General features: G+C 45.6%; 1 protein-coding gene across 1 annotated transcript; it reads left to right on the plus strand.

The window, feature by feature from the left end:
* The first annotated feature begins 418 nt into the window (after window positions 1–418).
* Window positions 419–6,674, plus strand: MAF (MAF bZIP transcription factor). The gene is made up of 2 exons (XM_036345467.1): window positions 419–1,783; window positions 5,923–6,674. The coding sequence occupies exons 1-2, from the start codon at window positions 663–665 to the stop codon at window positions 6,026–6,028; spliced, it is 1,227 nt and encodes a 408-aa protein (XP_036201360.1). The 5' UTR covers window positions 419–662; the 3' UTR covers window positions 6,029–6,674.
* Window positions 6,675–17,029: the final 10,355 nt, after the last annotated feature.

Raw genomic sequence — 17,029 nt, forward strand, 5'->3', positions numbered from 1 at the left:
ACTCAACTCCCCACCCCCCCTCCCTTTCCTCGAGCCCGGCTGCACCTCTGTCTTGCACTTTGCACGGAGAAAGCGCGCGAGGGAGAGAGAGAGAGAGGAAAGAAAAAAATTTAAAAGAGCCAGGCAGAAGAGGAGGCGAGAAGCATGAAGTGTTAACTCCCCCGTGCCAAGGCCCGCGCCGCTCGGACAGCCGCCCGCCGCGCCTCCAGCCCCGAGCGGCCGCTGCGCGCGCCCCGCCTGCAGCCCGGCCCGCGAGGCGAGCCCTCCTTATGCAAAGCGCGCAGCGGAGCGGCGAGCGGGGGACGCCGCACAACCGGCCGGGCTCCTCCGGCTTCGCCGCCGCCGCCACCGCAGCCCGCGGAGGACCTTTCCGAGCCTGAAGCCGCCGGCTCGGCGCGCACTAAGGCGAGCAGGCGAGGAGGGGCCGGGGCGAGCGAGCACATTGGCGTGAGCAGTGGGGGAGGGAGGGCGGACGCGGGGGGCGCGGGCAGGGCGGGGGGGTGTGTGCGCGCTCGGAGGTTTCGGGCCAGCCACCGCCGCGCGAGCTAGAAGCGCCCCAGCCCGGCAAGCTGGCTCACCCGCTGGCCACCCAGCACAGCCCGCTGGCCCCTCTCCTGCAGCCCATCTGGCGGAGCGGCGGCGGCGGCGGCGGCGGCAGGAGAATGGCATCAGAACTGGCAATGAGCAACTCCGACCTGCCCACCAGTCCCCTGGCCATGGAATATGTTAATGACTTCGATCTGATGAAGTTTGAAGTGAAAAAGGAACCGGTGGAGACCGACCGCATCATCAGCCAGTGCGGCCGTCTCATCGCCGGGGGCTCGCTGTCCTCCACCCCCATGAGCACGCCGTGCAGCTCGGTGCCCCCTTCCCCCAGCTTCTCGGCGCCCAGCCCGGGCTCGGGCAGCGAGCAGAAGGCGCACCTGGAAGACTACTACTGGATGACCGGCTACCCGCAGCAGCTGAACCCCGAGGCGCTGGGCTTCAGCCCCGAGGACGCGGTCGAGGCGCTCATCAGCAACAGCCACCAGCTCCAGGGCGGCTTCGATGGCTATGCGCGCGGGGCGCAGCAGCTGGCATCCGCGGCCGGGGCCGGCGCCGGCGCCTCCCTGGGCGGCAGCGGCGAAGAGATGGGCCCCGCCGCCGCCGTGGTGTCCGCCGTGATCGCCGCGGCCGCAGCGCAGAGCGGCGCGGGGCCGCACTACCACCACCACCACCACCACCACGCCGCCGGCCACCACCACCACCCGACGGCCGGCGCTCCGGGCGCCGCGGGCAGCGCGTCCGCCTCGGCCGGTGGCCCGGGCGGCACGGGCGGCGGGGGCCCGGCTAGCGCCGGGGGCGGCGGCGGAGGCGGCGGCGGCGGCGGCGGCGGGGGCGCGGCGGGGGCGGGGGGCGCCCTGCACCCGCACCACGCCGCGGGCGGCCTGCACTTCGACGACCGCTTCTCAGACGAGCAGCTGGTGACCATGTCGGTGCGCGAGCTGAACCGGCAGCTGCGCGGGGTCAGCAAGGAGGAGGTGATCCGGCTGAAGCAGAAGAGGCGGACCCTGAAAAACCGCGGCTATGCCCAGTCCTGCCGCTTCAAGAGGGTGCAGCAGAGACACGTCCTGGAGTCCGAGAAGAACCAGCTGCTGCAGCAGGTCGACCACCTCAAGCAGGAGATCTCCAGGCTGGTGCGCGAGAGGGACGCGTACAAGGAGAAATACGAGAAGTTGGTGAGCAGCGGCTTCCGAGAAAACGGCTCGAGCAGCGACAACCCGTCCTCTCCCGAGTTTTTCATGTGAGTCTGACACGCGATCCCAGCTAGCCACCTTGATAAGTGCTCCGTGGGGGTCCAACTCGGGAGTGGGCTTGCTAGTTCCAGAGCCAGGCTGGCCACCACCTCGCCCCCTCCCCTACCAAGTTTGCGGCCCCCCCCACCCCCACCCAAATGTCCCAAACACACACACACACCCTGCTCCGAGTTGGTGGCGGTGGTGGCTGTTTTTAAATTGGGGAGGGAATGGATGTCTGGCTCATGGATTGCCAATCTGGAAATCTCCATAATTTGGTAGCTTGTTTTTTTATGCCCCCCCCCTCCCCCTTGCACAATGTTCAAAGATCTCAGCAGAGTTCTTCATGCTCACCTTTGAAGCCTGCATCATTTACATTTTTTTTTTCTTTTTCTTCTTCAGTTCATGAGCTGGTGTTCCATTTTCTGTGTGTGTTTTTATTTTGTTTGGATTTTTTTAATTCTACTTTTTGGAGCTTGCTGTGTTGACCTTTTTTTCCAACCTCTACGCTCACGCCCTCTTCATCCATCTCTTCTGAGATAAAAGAGAAAAAAAAGCTAAGGTGTTTTGTTTTGTTTTTTTTCCACCTGAGTTCTTCATGTGAGATTGAGCTTGCAAAGGAAAAAAAATGTGAAATGTTATAGACTTGCAGCGTGCTGAGTTCCACCGGGTTTTTTAGCACTGTTATGCTAAAATAGAGAAAAAATCCTCACGAACCTGCCACAATCAAGCCTGCATCAACCTTCTGGGTGTGACTTGTGAGTTTTGGCCTTATGATGCCAATCTGAGAGTTTAGTCTGCCATTAAAAAAAACTCATTCTCATCTCATGCATTATTATGCTTGCTACTTTCTCTAAGCAACGATGAACTATAACTGTTTCAAAAACTTTATGGAAAAGAGACATTATATTAATAAAAAAAAGCCTGCATGCTGGACATGTATGGTATAATTATTTTTTCTTTTCTTTTTTTCCTTTTGGCTTGGAAATGGACGTTCAAAGACTTAGGGCATGGCATTCATACTTTTGTTTTATTGTCTCATGACTTTTTTGAGTTCAGAACGAAAAAGTGCAACCCTAGAGAGCCTTCTTCCCATGAAAGTTTGCATCTGCTCCAAAACTGCTTTGAGTTACTCAGAACTTCAGCCTCCCATTGTAAATGCACTGAAGGCATTCCTTGTCAAAGATGCCAGAATGGGTTAAAAAATTTAAATGGCAAACATTAAAGAACTCCTAATGTTTTCTTTTTAGTAAGAATGACAGCCCACTTTGGGGACTCAAATTGTGCGGTTTCCGAAAGCAGTCTAAAATTTATTTTTTAAAGAAAGAAATCTGCCCCGTTATTTTTTGTTTGTTTTATTTTTATGTTATTTTTTTTTCTTTTTGCTTTTGGTCATTGTCAAATGTGGAATGCTATGGGTTTCTAGTATATAATTTAATTCTAGTTTTTATAATCTGTTAGCCCAGTTAAAATGTATGCTACAGATAAAGGAATGTTATAGATAAATTTGAAAGAGTTAGGTCTGTTTAGCTGTAGATTTTTTAAAAGATTGATGCACTAAATTGTTTACTGTTGTGATGTTAAGGGGGGTAGAGTTTGCAAGGGGACTGTTTAAAAAGTAGCCTATACAGCATGTGCTTGCAACTTAAATATAAGTTGGGTATGTGTAGTCTTTGCTATACCACTGACTGTATTGAAAACCAAAGTATTAAAAGGGGAAACACCCCTGTTTATATCTGTAGGGGTATTTTACATTCAAAATGTATGTGTTGTTTTTTTTTTTTTTTCAAAATTAAAGTATTTGGGACTGAATTGCACTAAGATATAACCTGCAAGCATATAATACAAAAAAAATGCAAAACTGTTTAGAACGCTAATAAAATTTATGCAGTTATAAAAATGGCATTACTGCACAGTTTTAAAATGATGCAGATTTTTTTACAGTTGTATTGTGGTGCAGAACTGGATTTTCTGTAACTTAAAAAAAATCCACAGTTTTAAAGGCAATAATCAGTAAATGTTATTTTCAGGGACTGACATCCTGTCTTTAAAAAAAAAAAAAAAATGAAAAGTAAATCTTACCACAATAAATATAAAAAAATCTTGTCAGTTACTTTTCTTTTACATATTTTGCTGTGCAAAATTGTTTTATATCTTGAGTTACTAACTAACCACGCGTGATGTTCCTATGTGCTTTTCTTTCATTTTCAATTCTGGTTATATCAAGAGAAAGAATAATCTACAATAATAAACTGCATTTTTTTTTTTGATTCTGTACTCAGTTTCTTAGTGTACAGTTTAACTGGGCCCAACACCGCATTACAAGTGTAAAATACACCCTTTTCTCCAGAGGAAGGATTAATGGAGGAATAGGGAGGCAAGAACTCAGGGTGAAGTCTAGGCTGTTTGGTGAGGTGGGAGGAGGCCAGTTCCTTTTAATAATTAGCAATATTTAATATAAATATAAATTATGACCTCTCAAAATTTACACCCCCAACCCCCAAAGTTTTCAAAGGAGTTGAGCTATCAGTGCCCTCTGGTGAAAACAAACAACGTTCCCAGCCATAGAGCGGGGCCTTCACAGCATCGCCTGAGCATCTGAGCCAGCAGTGCGCCCACGGAGAGAGAAATCAGCCAGGAAAATTAGGCATGGCAGAGGTGGCTTTGGGTGCCCGTGCATTTAATGGCAAAGACCAGCAATGCTCACTCTGGGGCTAAAATTGATTATTTGCCCTTCTTCCCTTACACGCCAGGATTTTCTTGTTAGCAAGGCCTGACAAGATTTAACATCAACACTTAGGACAAATCCAAGTTGTTTGTGTTTTAACTTTGAAGGTCACTTCTCTTCAATAGGAAAAAGAAAAATCCACCCCTCACTTACAGAACTCCAAGTACATATCTGGGTTTAAGCTCTGTTATTAAATCATATTTCCCGGTAAATATTTAACAGAGGGCTTCGCCACTAAGATGAGCTGGTAATGATTTCAGATCACCTTCGTTCCTGAAATACACTCCCCAAAATAATATCCTGGTGGAATAAAGGCTGTGCTTTGATTTATTGGTATCTGTCGCCCAAACCATGCTGTGTATCATTTGGAAAGTCTTGCGCTACCTTCCCTAACAGCACTGACCTATTTTAAAATGACACAAATTCGTGCAACTCTTGGTCAACTTCCCCTAGAATTCTAACACTAACAGAATGTTAGACAAAGCCAATACTGTCTTGAAAATAGAGCTAAACACCATGACTTTTGCTTTATTTCGTTTTCGGTTTCTTTTTTAAGATAATATTGCAACTCTGACCGAAGGCCTTATTTTGAAGAAAACAGGTTGTGCTTGGCGCTGATGAGTTCTGGCCAGTTTATCATCTTGTCTTCCTCCCCACCTCCCACCCCCTGTTTTTTTTTTCTTTTTTTTATCCCACAAACAGCACATATCCTGTACATTTTGACCTTTCTTTCTGTGCCAGTTTAGATAGGGCTCCCAAATACACATTTAATTTTGCCTAGCAAAAGTCTTAATAGGAAACCACTTCATGTGCTAGATGTTAGTTGCTCTCTGCTTCAGAGATTTTTTTTTTCTTCTCCCCTCTGATCCCGACTCCGAGATAGGCCGTCTTCCCCTGAAGAAGCAGAAATGAAGATGTCACTGATGCAAAAAAGCTCAGCATCAGATGACAGATTTTAGGCAAACACATTCTTAAAATAAGAGTGACATTCAGGATGGAGTTATTGTGATGATCGCATGAGGAAAGGGACTTGGGAGAAAAATACAGTTGGGTGACAATTAAGGATTTTGATAGAACCCTACAGGCAGTTCAATATAATAAGAAAGCTCTGGCCCAAAACATGAGAAGGCAAGTAGAGGGGTGCTGACAAAAATGGGGTTTTGGTGGCTTGGCTTTAAGAAAAGGTTAGCGCCTAGCGAAAGGTGATTTTGGAAATAATCGTTACTAAAAACTTCGAAGTAGAGCGGGGAACACAAATACATGCTTTTTTAACAAAGAAATCCTAAATCCCGCCTGAGTGTACCTGTTACAAATAAGTCCCTAAATTAAATATATATATAATGAAATCTAGCTTTCCCTTTACACTGCATGTGAGTCTTTGTCTAAATAGTGTTAAAATTCCTTTCATTCCAATTACAGAACTGAGCCCACTCGCAACTTGGAGCCATCAGTGGGATACGCCACATATTGGAAGCCCCGGCAACATGTACTTACCAGTGTATTTCATGAAATGAAATTTATGTGAGAACTGTGCATTAAAAATATATTGTCAGTAGCAGTAGTATTATCTGCAGTGGTAGGATACAACCTGCCCCTGACTTCTGTTTAGTCTCCTTCCTTAAAAAAAAAAAAAAAAAAATGTTTGCGTTAGAGAAAAAGGCTATTAAATATATAACCTCCTCCGTATTAATTAATTATGCCACTTGTCTGAGGGTTGTCTGTACTGACCCATAGCAAAGCGAACCGGTGCTTGTCGATTTAAGATGTGCGAAACTGGAATAGGCGCCGTTGTTTTCAAATGTAATATTCGTTTTTAAAAACCCACTGAAATGTAAAACATAGATATATATATACATTTATAGGAAGGAAAGAATCCCAAAGGTACCAGCTAGCAGTTGTAAAGCATATGTAGACATACACTCTCAATAGCACTTTTTCACGCTTCATTGTTTCTCTGGCAGATAATTTCACCAAGGAGAAAAAAATATGGGACACCCCCCCCCTTGCCCCCCCACAAGCAGATGCCATGGGCAGAAGCTCTAGCAGAGCCTGGCTTTCTCGTAGACCCCAGATAATGTTGTATGTATCAGTGATGTCAAATGTGTTTATTTATCAGACTCAGCCATAAATGAAAACAATGTGTAGCCAAATACAAAGTTAAGTTAAATACACACCCTCCTTGCGTGCTTTTTTTCCCCCCTCCCCCTTTTCTGTTCCCAAACATTCACGAGATGACTTCCCTTTAATTTCCCGGCTCCTTGTATGTTTCCTTTCTCAAAACCATGTAATAACTTTTTACAACGCATCTGACACATTAATAGAGTGGCATCAAATAGGCAGCGCTTCCACTTCCTGATCTTGGGGAGGAAATGATGTCTCAATATCGTATTTATTTATCTGTCTCCATGCCATAACCACCCGGGCCCCTTTCAACACAGGCCGCTGCGTGGGGGGAATGCCCTATATTTATTACTGAATATAGGATCCTGAAGCTCTCCTCGTTTCGCCCTTAAACCTTTCCCCCCGGTAGTTTTTATTTAGTGGCCTCGATTCTAGATCCTTCTGTTCTTAAACAGGACCTCCCCTTGCCAAGCCACCAGCTTTCCTGCTAAGCGCAGCGAGCAGAGGGCACATGGCAGCCACCCTCACAAACACGGGGCACAGCTGTCACAGTAGCTGCATTCCTAGCATTTCCCTCCACTAAATAACTGAAGTTGCTGTGACACACGCAGAGGTTCCCAAGTGCAGTGCGGGAGGGGCCGGGGGGCGGCTTTTGCTGTTGCTGTTGGTTTTGTGAAGGCCAACTTACTTCCGTACTCACACACGCTTGGCTTCCTAAAACGTAGTCCTCCGGTATTCTAGGCCGATCAATAAATTTAAAAGTCGGCTTGCTGCACGGGTATGTCTATTTTTTGCCTGTCAGTAGTTAACTGACATAGGTTGGAAGACGAAAATACATGAGTGACAACCTTCAGCCGTTTGATTTCCGTGTCAGGAAAACACATAGCCAGGCTCTGGGGCCTTACGCCTCAGAACCATCCGATAAGACTCACGACTCACAGCTTCAGATTGCTGAGTTGCAAGGAAATTTATATATATATATATATATATATATATATATATATATATATAAAATAATTTTACCCTTCTTTGAAGAAAAGTCTCTTTTTTTTTCTTTTTTAGGGAAGCTTTATCTACAGTGATAAGTTATCATTTTGAACCACTTCTGATTATTCCTCAGGATGCTGCATGAATAATTGGGAGTGGGTGCCTCGTAGTTTGGAGAAAAAATAAGAGGAACCCTGAAGTTTGTTTTCACTCTCGGCCCATCCTAAATTTAGGAGATGTCCCAAGTCCAAGGCAGAGCACACAGTAGCCATCAGGGAGGTGGTCTGGGGCCCAGATCAGCATCAGCATTTGTTTGTTTGTTTTTGCATTTGTTTGAAAACAGAGCCAGGGCCTTCTGATAACACTGCTTTTGTCACTTTTGATATAAATCTCCAAAAATCGAGACGTCCAACAGCCCCAGAAAAGAGGAATTCTCTCCAAGTCTTGCCCCGCCCGGGCTCCGGAACAAACCCAGCTCTGTCTTTTTTTTTTTTTTCTCGAGCGGGGGTAGGGGACAGGGTGAGAGGATTTCAGTCTCGCAGGCTGTCTCATGATTGTCGGGGCATAAAGAAGTACAGTCCTGCAACAATGTGGGGACATCTTTACCCTTTAGAGAGGGACAGAACAAAAAACAAAGCAAGTTAAATTGCTGTGCACGAAGGCGGAGCAAAACCCCAGGCTCCTGTCCCCTGCACCATCTGTGGGAGGTGAGAAATGGGGAGAGCCAGAGAGAATGGAGAGGACCGCAAAGGGACAGTCCCAGGAGTAACCCCGTTGCCCCCCTGAATTTCACTTGCTCACTGGCTGAAGTCAGAGCCAGAGTTCACACGCCAGGTGCGATCAGGGTTCGGCTGTCCACGTCCTTCAAATAGGCTCACATGTGTTTCCTTTTTGAAAATAATTTTAGAGATCAAACCCGAATCTGGGGAAACTGTTAATGTCTTAACTTGGAGGCATGTACACACATATCAGTCTGTGACTTCAGGGTGCTGATGTTTCAGACCGGCAGACACATTATGCCAGAGTTTATGTGGTCACCACAATGGGTTTGATGGCCTCATGACAGTTTTTATTGTTTAAATTTGAAAGCCTTTTGTCTGTGCGTTTCCCATAAGTTTGCCCAATATAACAAGGCTGAGACAGAAAGAACACATCCGCAGCACACCGAATTAACATTTTTTATATGAATTTGCTTCAGAGTTGGACAGTTTTAAGAAACTCACAAGACATATTTTCCACCAAGAAGCTAGGATTGGAATGAACATAATCATCAACTGAGCACCTCTCCCCTTGTTAAAAAAAAAAAAAAAAAAATCGTTTTTTTCCCCATTTTTTTTGTTGAATAACAATTTTTTTTTCTATAATTAGGATTTTGGATTGCAAAATCACATCCCTCCCTTCACAGATTCTTGGATCTTTAGTTAGGATTAGAAAGGGGCCTTAATTCAAGAAGGGAGGATGAAGGAGGGGTGTCTGTGGAGGTTTAAGAAGGGAAGGGAGGAGAGGAAATAGTTCTGTGTTCAGCCCCCACACCCCTCTTCCCCGTGCAGCCCAGGCCTGGATGTGAGCTGCACACTGGGGATTTGGATTGAGTTTCTCTATTCTAAATATTCTGATCGCCACCCTTGAGTGTTTCCACGCTAAGATTCCAAAGAGATGCTTTTCCTTGTGGTTGGTTCTTTCGGGTGGGGGTTAGGAGAAGTCGGGAAATCATATAGAGCTGGGCAGGGAGGAATGAAAACCGCTCTCCTGAGAGCCCCCCAGGGAGGATGCTTGTGAAGGGGGCCCTGGGCTGAAGACTCGGGTCAGTGGTACAGAATCCCGTTTTGCAACGCAGACTTGCTCTGGTTCTACGTGGCCTCGTCCACTTCCGGAGGCCTGGACACGTGGGTTTCTGGCCTTCTTCGGGAGTTCTCCGGCAGGAAAGCAGGCCTAGGATGCCAGTATAATAGGCCAATCCCGAAAGAGGCCCAGAGGAGCAGAGAGCAGGGAGATGCGGCTGTGCAGGGCCCGTGGGAGTCTTACTAAGAGAAGCCCACCTTGGCTTATGACCGCCATTTGCCAGGGGTCACCTCTAGGTGGTTCCCAGGGCCCCTGCATCCAAGTAGGAAGGATCTGTTTCTAAGGGTGACTGACAAGCCCTGGCCAGCCCTGAGATCCCAGGAGTCCCGAAAACAATAGTGATGCCCTGAGCTCTCAGGCTCCAGCCTCTTACTGTCGGAACCCTGTGCCATCCCAGTGTCCTCTCTATCATTTTTGGAACCTCTTCCTCTCCTGCCTGGTCCCCCAGGGCCCTCAGAGAGACTCAGAAGTCAGTACTTGAGCTGAGGCCTTGGACCCATTTCGTCACACCTGCCCCAGGTTCAGTGTAGACAGAGGCTAGGGTGGCGAGCAGGGCCTGCGGCTGCTCTGGGAGAATAGCAGGCACCATGACCTGGATGTTTAATGCTGGCTGGAGCTTCTGATGCCAAGGAAGGGTCTGGAAGCCCAGCCCGGAATGAAGGAGATGAAGGCAGGGAGGATGCTGAGATCATCCCCTCTCAGTTTCCATGTGTCCCCAACGCCCCCCCCCCCGCCCCACACACACACACACCCTACCCTCATCAGCCTCCTCCCTATGTATACTTGCGCTGCTGGGACCATTCACCCTGGGCATCACTACCTGGCTCCTAGTGGCTGCATTGGGTAGGGCCAGGTGTGCTCCTCATTCTGGGGGTTCCTGGGAGGGCTCCCAGGTGCAGAAGGACAAGAGGCTGGACATAAGGGGTGGGTTCCAGCAGCCTCCTGAGGTCATGGGGTTGTCCCTGCATGCTGGCCTCGCTGAAGCCCCAACACCGCAGCTGTGCTCCGTGCTCTGGAGGGAAGCCGGCTGGGAAGCTTGTGGGGTCAGAAGCTAGTCAGGGTGTCCTTCCCAGATGCCTGAACACTGACCCAGTGCCTGGGGCTTCAACACCCAGTGCGCCCAGGACCTCGCACCCCCTGCGCCCGTGCCCCAGCAGAGGACTGGGATTTGTATTGGAATTTGGTTTAAGTTTTCCAAGAGGACTGTCCCGGCCACAGCGGAGCTCCCAGGGACATCAATACTAGCTGCTCGGCTGTGCTCCCAGGCGGGCGCCTGGAGGGAGGGAGCGGGACTGAGCCCTGGAAGACTCTGCCCTTCACCTTGGGATCCCCCAATCCACCTGCCAGCTGCCTAGGAACCTTCTGTAAATAAGATCAGGGCCTCCAGATCAGTGGATTTTTTACTTCATTAATTTTCCGGCCCATTTTCCAGATCTCTCTGGTTAGAGACAGAGTTAGGAGGAAAAGGGAAAAGAAAGGAGGAAATGCAAAAGGCCAGTCTTAAAATCTTTATAGAAATCTCCGTATGGCTGGGTTTTTCTGTGGTAGTTTGATGCTCATTTTAAAGGAAAGCAGGTCAAGCAAACTTTATGAGAGTTTTGCCAACAGCTCCAGCATGAGGGTATTGCTTGCATTCGGGAATTTAACACAGTTGCAGTCAGAACTCAGGGACTCAGAAACTGTCTTAAGAGGCCAAGCTTTAAAACGGTTAATTCAGAAAGGAGCCCTTTCCTGGAGGGGCTTTTGCTTATAGGGACTCTCAGGTTTTCAGATCTTAGACTATGGAGGAGTTAGGCAAGTATCTTTGTGCCTTCTAAAATAGAGCTCCTCCCCTTCCCCCCCCCCTTTTCTTTCTCTCGAGGAAGGATTCATTAATGTTCATATAAATGTGTTGAAACTAAAAGTTAATGATCTCAGCATCCGAGGCACTTTTATACTGTCAGATTATACTAAACTCCTTGTTGAAGGGATGGGGGGAAACCCGAGGTAATCATCTAAGATTAAATCTGTTAAAAATGACGTTTGACGCTTTCTGTATTCAGGCAGTGACTCCAGCGTATTTTTTCATCTGCCATTTATCTGTCTATCTATCTTCTATCTAGCTATCATTTATCTAGCAATCTCTAGAACTCTTTAAAGTAACATTGCAGAGGAGAAAAGCTATTAAAAGATAAATCTGCAGTTCCTACATTATGAAATAAAAATAATCGCACGACAGAGTGAATCAGTCTACTCTAACCTAGCCTGAAATGTCAGTCTTAGCCTGATCTGCCCATAAAACCTTGGCCCCCCCTTGGCAGAACTCTGGGCAACGCGGGGACACACGCTGACCTTCGGTAGCAAGTTGTCAGGGGGCGCTGATCATTGTGTTTCCCTGCACTGTACAGTAACGAGACCTTTTAAAATCTTCCTTGGAATACCACTGCACATTCCTATGCTATTAAAAAAAATATTATATAATCATTAGGTAAATAGATCCAACTGTTAGAGGCTCTGTGTTGGCAGACATCTGGCCTGGACTACACCATAGTGGTCAGCTCAAAAATCTCTCTCACTCCCATGCGAGACCCCCTGCCCCCAGCACGCATCCCCTGGGACTAGCCCGGGTGAAGGCAGCGAAGGCGATGAGAACAGAGAAACCACAATGCCTTTTGGACTCTGCTCGGGTGTGCAAACAGAATCTTGCCCCTCTCCTTTCTGCAAGTAAATGCCTTGATAACAGGATGGGGCCCTCAGGTAGCCAGAGAGTAGAGGTCATCTTGAGGAAAATGACACCAATGATCTAAAGAGGACATCTACTTTATGAGATTTCAGGCCAGATGCCAAAGATCACATTTAATGAGGCCTGATTCGTTTTCTCCAAAAATAACAGAGACTGTCAGCGAGATGGTCAGGAAGGCGAAGGGGCATTTTGCAAAGCCTATGTTCAATTATTGCTTTGTAATATTTTTCTAAAATTGAAAAATGCCTCCTAAGTATATGATCTCATGTAAATATTCCTTGCAGAAGCTTAACATATGTTTGCAATGCCCCAAAGGAGTTACAAAAATACTCTCTCCTCAATCTCTTAAGCTTTTAAACTCCATTCACTTGTGTTTCTAAAAGAATCTGTTGTTTTTAAAGATTTTTGTAAAAAAAAAAAAAAGTAACCTTATATAGGAAGTTTTGTGTGTGTGTGTGTGTGTGTGTGTGTGTATTTTTTTTTAAGATTAGCCATTTGAACTCCAAATGGAGAACAACTGATATTAATGATAACCCTTCCAGGTTTTATATCTTCAGCATGGTTCTTGTTTCTTTTTCTTTTTGGCATAGAAATAATATATGTGGCAAAAGATTAATGTATCCTGTTACATGAAGAAGAGTAGTTTGTACCATGAGATTTTAAAAGGGTTTTTAATGGGAAATGTGAAGGAAAGCTTGTAATGCATTTGGGGCGGTTCTGACAGATACAAGAGTACAGTTTTGTTTATCTGTTTTGATGCATACAGTACTCAGAACATTTAGATAAAGGGCATTTGAAATCATTAGAATTACGCAAAGTGAAAATTTAAGTAGAGGACAATTCTGTGTTCAGCTATGCAGCGTACAGATTTTAGCAGATGTATGAGTGTAGTGTATCTGTTCACACCAACTGTAGGGGAATCCAAATGAAAAAGGGGGATTAAAGCAAAATACTGAATATCCACGTTGGAGGGAAAAATTAGATCCACTTACTAGTTTATCGCAATTACTGTACACAGATTTCCTGTAGCCATGTTGAATTTTTAAAATTAGATTTTAAATATATTTTGACAGTCTGAACTTGTACAGTGTGACTAACTATAGGGAGAAATGACAGGTCTGCTTTGTTATTAAACTGCTGTCTGGAAAATATTGGACTCCGTACAGTAAGTGATAATTATTTTGCCACTTACATTAGTACAGCTAATAGCAATAAGGGTTTTTTGAACCATAGAAAGCTAACTACTTTGAATTACTGTGCTTTGTTATTCACTGTGAAGCAAAAAGCCTCTTTTTTTTTTTTAAAGCAACCTCATTTTCATATTACTGTTCTAAGCATTCCCTGCTACTAATTTAAACAGAGAGGAAGTTAATAAATAAAAGGGTGGTATCTAAATGGTTCTATTTGTTAAGAGAACATTTGCAATTAAGGTCAGCGGTACCAGCAGAATAGACCAGAGCCATGAGGAGGAGGGGGGACATGGAAGAGGATATGCCCCCGCAAAGTGCCAGGGAAAGCAGGAGCAGTTTGGTTCTCTGAGGGACGGGCAGTCTATGAGCATCCTCAGAGACCATTCCCCCACTGTGAAGCCAGACTTGCTCAGTTCTCTGAACTGTGGACAGCTTTCAGGCTGATCCAGGCTGCCAGGCCACTGGGTATCACTATCTCCGACTCCCTGGGGTGGGAGCCATGGTCAGAGGAAGTGACCTTGCATAGCACGCCATTCCCTTCCATACGAACCCCTCCTCTGGCAGGGCTGAGGCCGGGACGCCAAAGCAAGTGGAACGAAATCACTCTTCTTTTGGTCTCATTCTGCTCTTTTCATAGATAGTTAGGCTGCCTTGAACATTCTGTCTTTGAAACCCTCTGCGTGGTTATTAATGACCCTTTGTTTATTTTAATATATTTACTGAATCAGGTACCCAAGGGAATCCTCTACATCAGTGATGTGAAAACTCCTGTTGCCCGAAGTCAAAGAGGTACATCTTGCTTTCTGATTTGCATGTGCTTGTGTCAGTGAGTTTTCCACGAGGGGGAAAGCGAGCAAGCAAGGAATGCTGATCGCTCCCGGGGCGTGAAAAGCTCCTGTTTCAGTCGTTTCAGTATGTGGGTTTCACAAGTAGCAGAAACTGTGACACGGGGTGAAGGGAAGTGACGCAATAGGTGTGAGCAGCATGCATGTATTTCTGTGTTTATTTCATCCCATAGGTGTGGCGTACAGAGTAATTAATCCAGTTGGAGTAAATCTCAGAGCTTTAGTCTTAACCAGCACCAGTCTATCGACACACCAAGAGCCAGCTAGTCCCTCTACCTGAGAACTTGGGGGGAATCTGTACAACTGGTGCCCAAACCTGGGGTTCATGGACATTTCTAATCCACAGTCTCTTGTCATCCCCTCCATACTCACATTTGGAAAATTTAGTATAATTGCAAAGCATGACTTGTCCCCCTTCTGCATTCAAATGTGACTTTGGAGTTACTCTCGACTTCAATTGTAGCAGACAGAGGGGAGGAGACGGGCAGGAGGCAGGAGTCAGATTTTCATCTACTAAAAAATGAAATTGAGCTTTTTAAATGGGCTTCCAATGCCAAGTAGCCCAGTGTGAATTTAATTATGAATCCTCTTCAATCAGAGAACTAGATCAACACTCCTACACCAATAATTATTGAGTGTCATCCTGTTATGTATACTTGTTACCTCTTATTGGCTAATGGAACGAAGTTTGATTTTTTTTTTTAATTAAAAATTTTGCTTGCTGAGAACTTTGCATGAAATACAAAGTTTTTGTTTTTTAGAGAAACTGAGGAGAAGGCAAACGTCACGATGTTCAATTGCAACCTGTGGCAAAGGAGAAAGTTTCAGGACCCAGTGAATTTAGAGTGTCGGCAAACGAAACCCCATTTCCTCCCCACTATTTCAAAACTCATATCTGAATCCTTACTTCTCCATGCTGCTATTATGAGAGTCTTTGAATTACTGGATGGTGAATATTTAACATGATTTCTTTCCGAGGCTTATACAAAATTAACATTTTCTTTAACAGTTCTCATACATAGATTTTTAACTCGGTGTATCCCTTTGGGATTAATTTGTGTGTCCAGGTGTGTGCATGCAGTACCAATACTTAATTCCTTCCTTTTGTGTTCATTTCTTTTATCCTTGTCTTTATAATTGAAATTTGAAAGCCATCTATTAAATATGATGATCTATGTCCACCAGCCAGTTTTGTTACATCCATTTTGAGTAAAGAATTAATGAACTTTTAAGGCAAGGTTCATGCTAGTCCTGACCTCCCTGGTAATATTTCATATAAGGTTACTGGTGGGAGAGAAATCAAATTTCAGCTGCAAACATGATTGACAGCTAAGAGCAAGCAAGAGAAAGGCATTTGGCCAGATGGGGAATTTGGGGAAGGAAGAAGACAATTCCTCAAAGTTACTCTGTGATATTAGATATTATAAACTGATATATGAAAAGTTCAATACTTGATACTCTTGGGAGAGTTAGTTTATTTTTTCAGAAAGTCACTCTGGTTAAGGGATCTCAGGAGTGGAAGCCAAAAATGGGAAGCCACTCGCTTTCTGCTCTGTGGGTAATTGCAACTCTGTACAGCTTCATGGCTTCTTTCTGGCAATTTCCTAGGCTAGAGTATGAAAATTAAATCACAAGCCATTTGAGAGGCCATTTAATTACCTTTCATTTAATCTTAGAAACACAGTCTAGATTATATTATGGTTCTTGAGCATATTACAAAATATTTATCCTAAGTGCCATCACACAAAAAATTGAATTCTCCATTCTGTAGCATCACTTGATCCTCACTAATATTTTCCATTAGCTTAACGTATGCAAAACTACCAAAATGCATGATTTATCCTGAAGACAGATCTCCTAACGGAAAGATCAACAGACAATCACACACTGATATTGGATGTAAATTCTCCCATGGCAGCATCTTTGGGTAAGGTGTGATGTTAGTTAGCGTCGCTGCCATGGGAACAAGTGATGATGTTGTTTGGCCCTAATACCAAGGATGTTTTGGGAATTCATCCTAAAGGCTGTCTCTTAGCTTGGTTTGTCAAAAGGAGATAACCCAACTACTCATGGTTTACACCAACGTTGAAAGTGGGCCTTCAAAACCCATTCTTTCATTTTGTGTGAAACGTTAATTCAGAAGGTGGTGCAATCAGGACCTTGGCCTGCTCATGTCTGTGCTCTGCCCATTTCAGATGCTCCTGACATTGGCTCAGACCCATCCGGATGCAAGCAAGCCTTACAGAGCAGCTTCCGGCAGGGCAGGTGGGATACAGACGTAGGGGAGAGGCCTGTTGGTAGCCTTCCCGTCTCCTATGGGAGAAACTGATGGAACTTGTGTAAACAGCACTTCCTGGGCTCTGAGTAGCCATCATTTTTTCCCCCCCTGGTCTTACCTGCCAGCAGAGTGGACATGCTTCATGCTGATTGGATCTATCCCGATATGAAGGCTTTATTATTTTATGAACTGGGATAAAACCCAACACATCCCACCACCACCCACCCCCCCAACAGTAAAACTACTCAGAAATCTTGTTTCTGTTTTGTTAGAACTTGCCTTCCCACGTGGCCCGTAATCCTCCAGAAATAAAATGCAAGCCTGGTTTCCTGATGCCCGGTATTGATGTGGATGCCTTAGCCCAGCTATTTAATTCCAATGTGAAACTAAAGATGTCGTAACCTTGTTTCCCTTGCAGAGCCCATCAAAATATTTTAACAGAAATGGTGAATCAGGTGTTCTCATGCAAAGGACACGTGAAAACACAGACTGTACGTTGGGATTCCCGGTGCCTCTGTTTGAACAGCCCAGGTGAAAGCAG

This window comes from Myotis myotis, unplaced genomic scaffold (genome assembly GCF_014108235.1).
Source record: "Myotis myotis isolate mMyoMyo1 unplaced genomic scaffold, mMyoMyo1.p scaffold_m19_p_19, whole genome shotgun sequence".
Lineage (NCBI taxonomy): Eukaryota > Metazoa > Chordata > Mammalia > Chiroptera > Vespertilionidae > Myotis > Myotis myotis.

What these genes read in the sequence shown, in the direction of transcription:
- MAF (XM_036345467.1), top strand. Translation starts at nt 663, where the DNA reads ATGGCATCAGAACTGGCAATGAGCAACTCCGACCTGCCCACCAGTCCC. An exon ending in TCCTCTCCCGAGTTTTTCAT is followed by an intron (nt 1,784 to 5,922) that starts GTGAGTCTGACA and finishes TTCCAATTACAG; the next exon opens with AACTGAGCCCACTCGCAACT.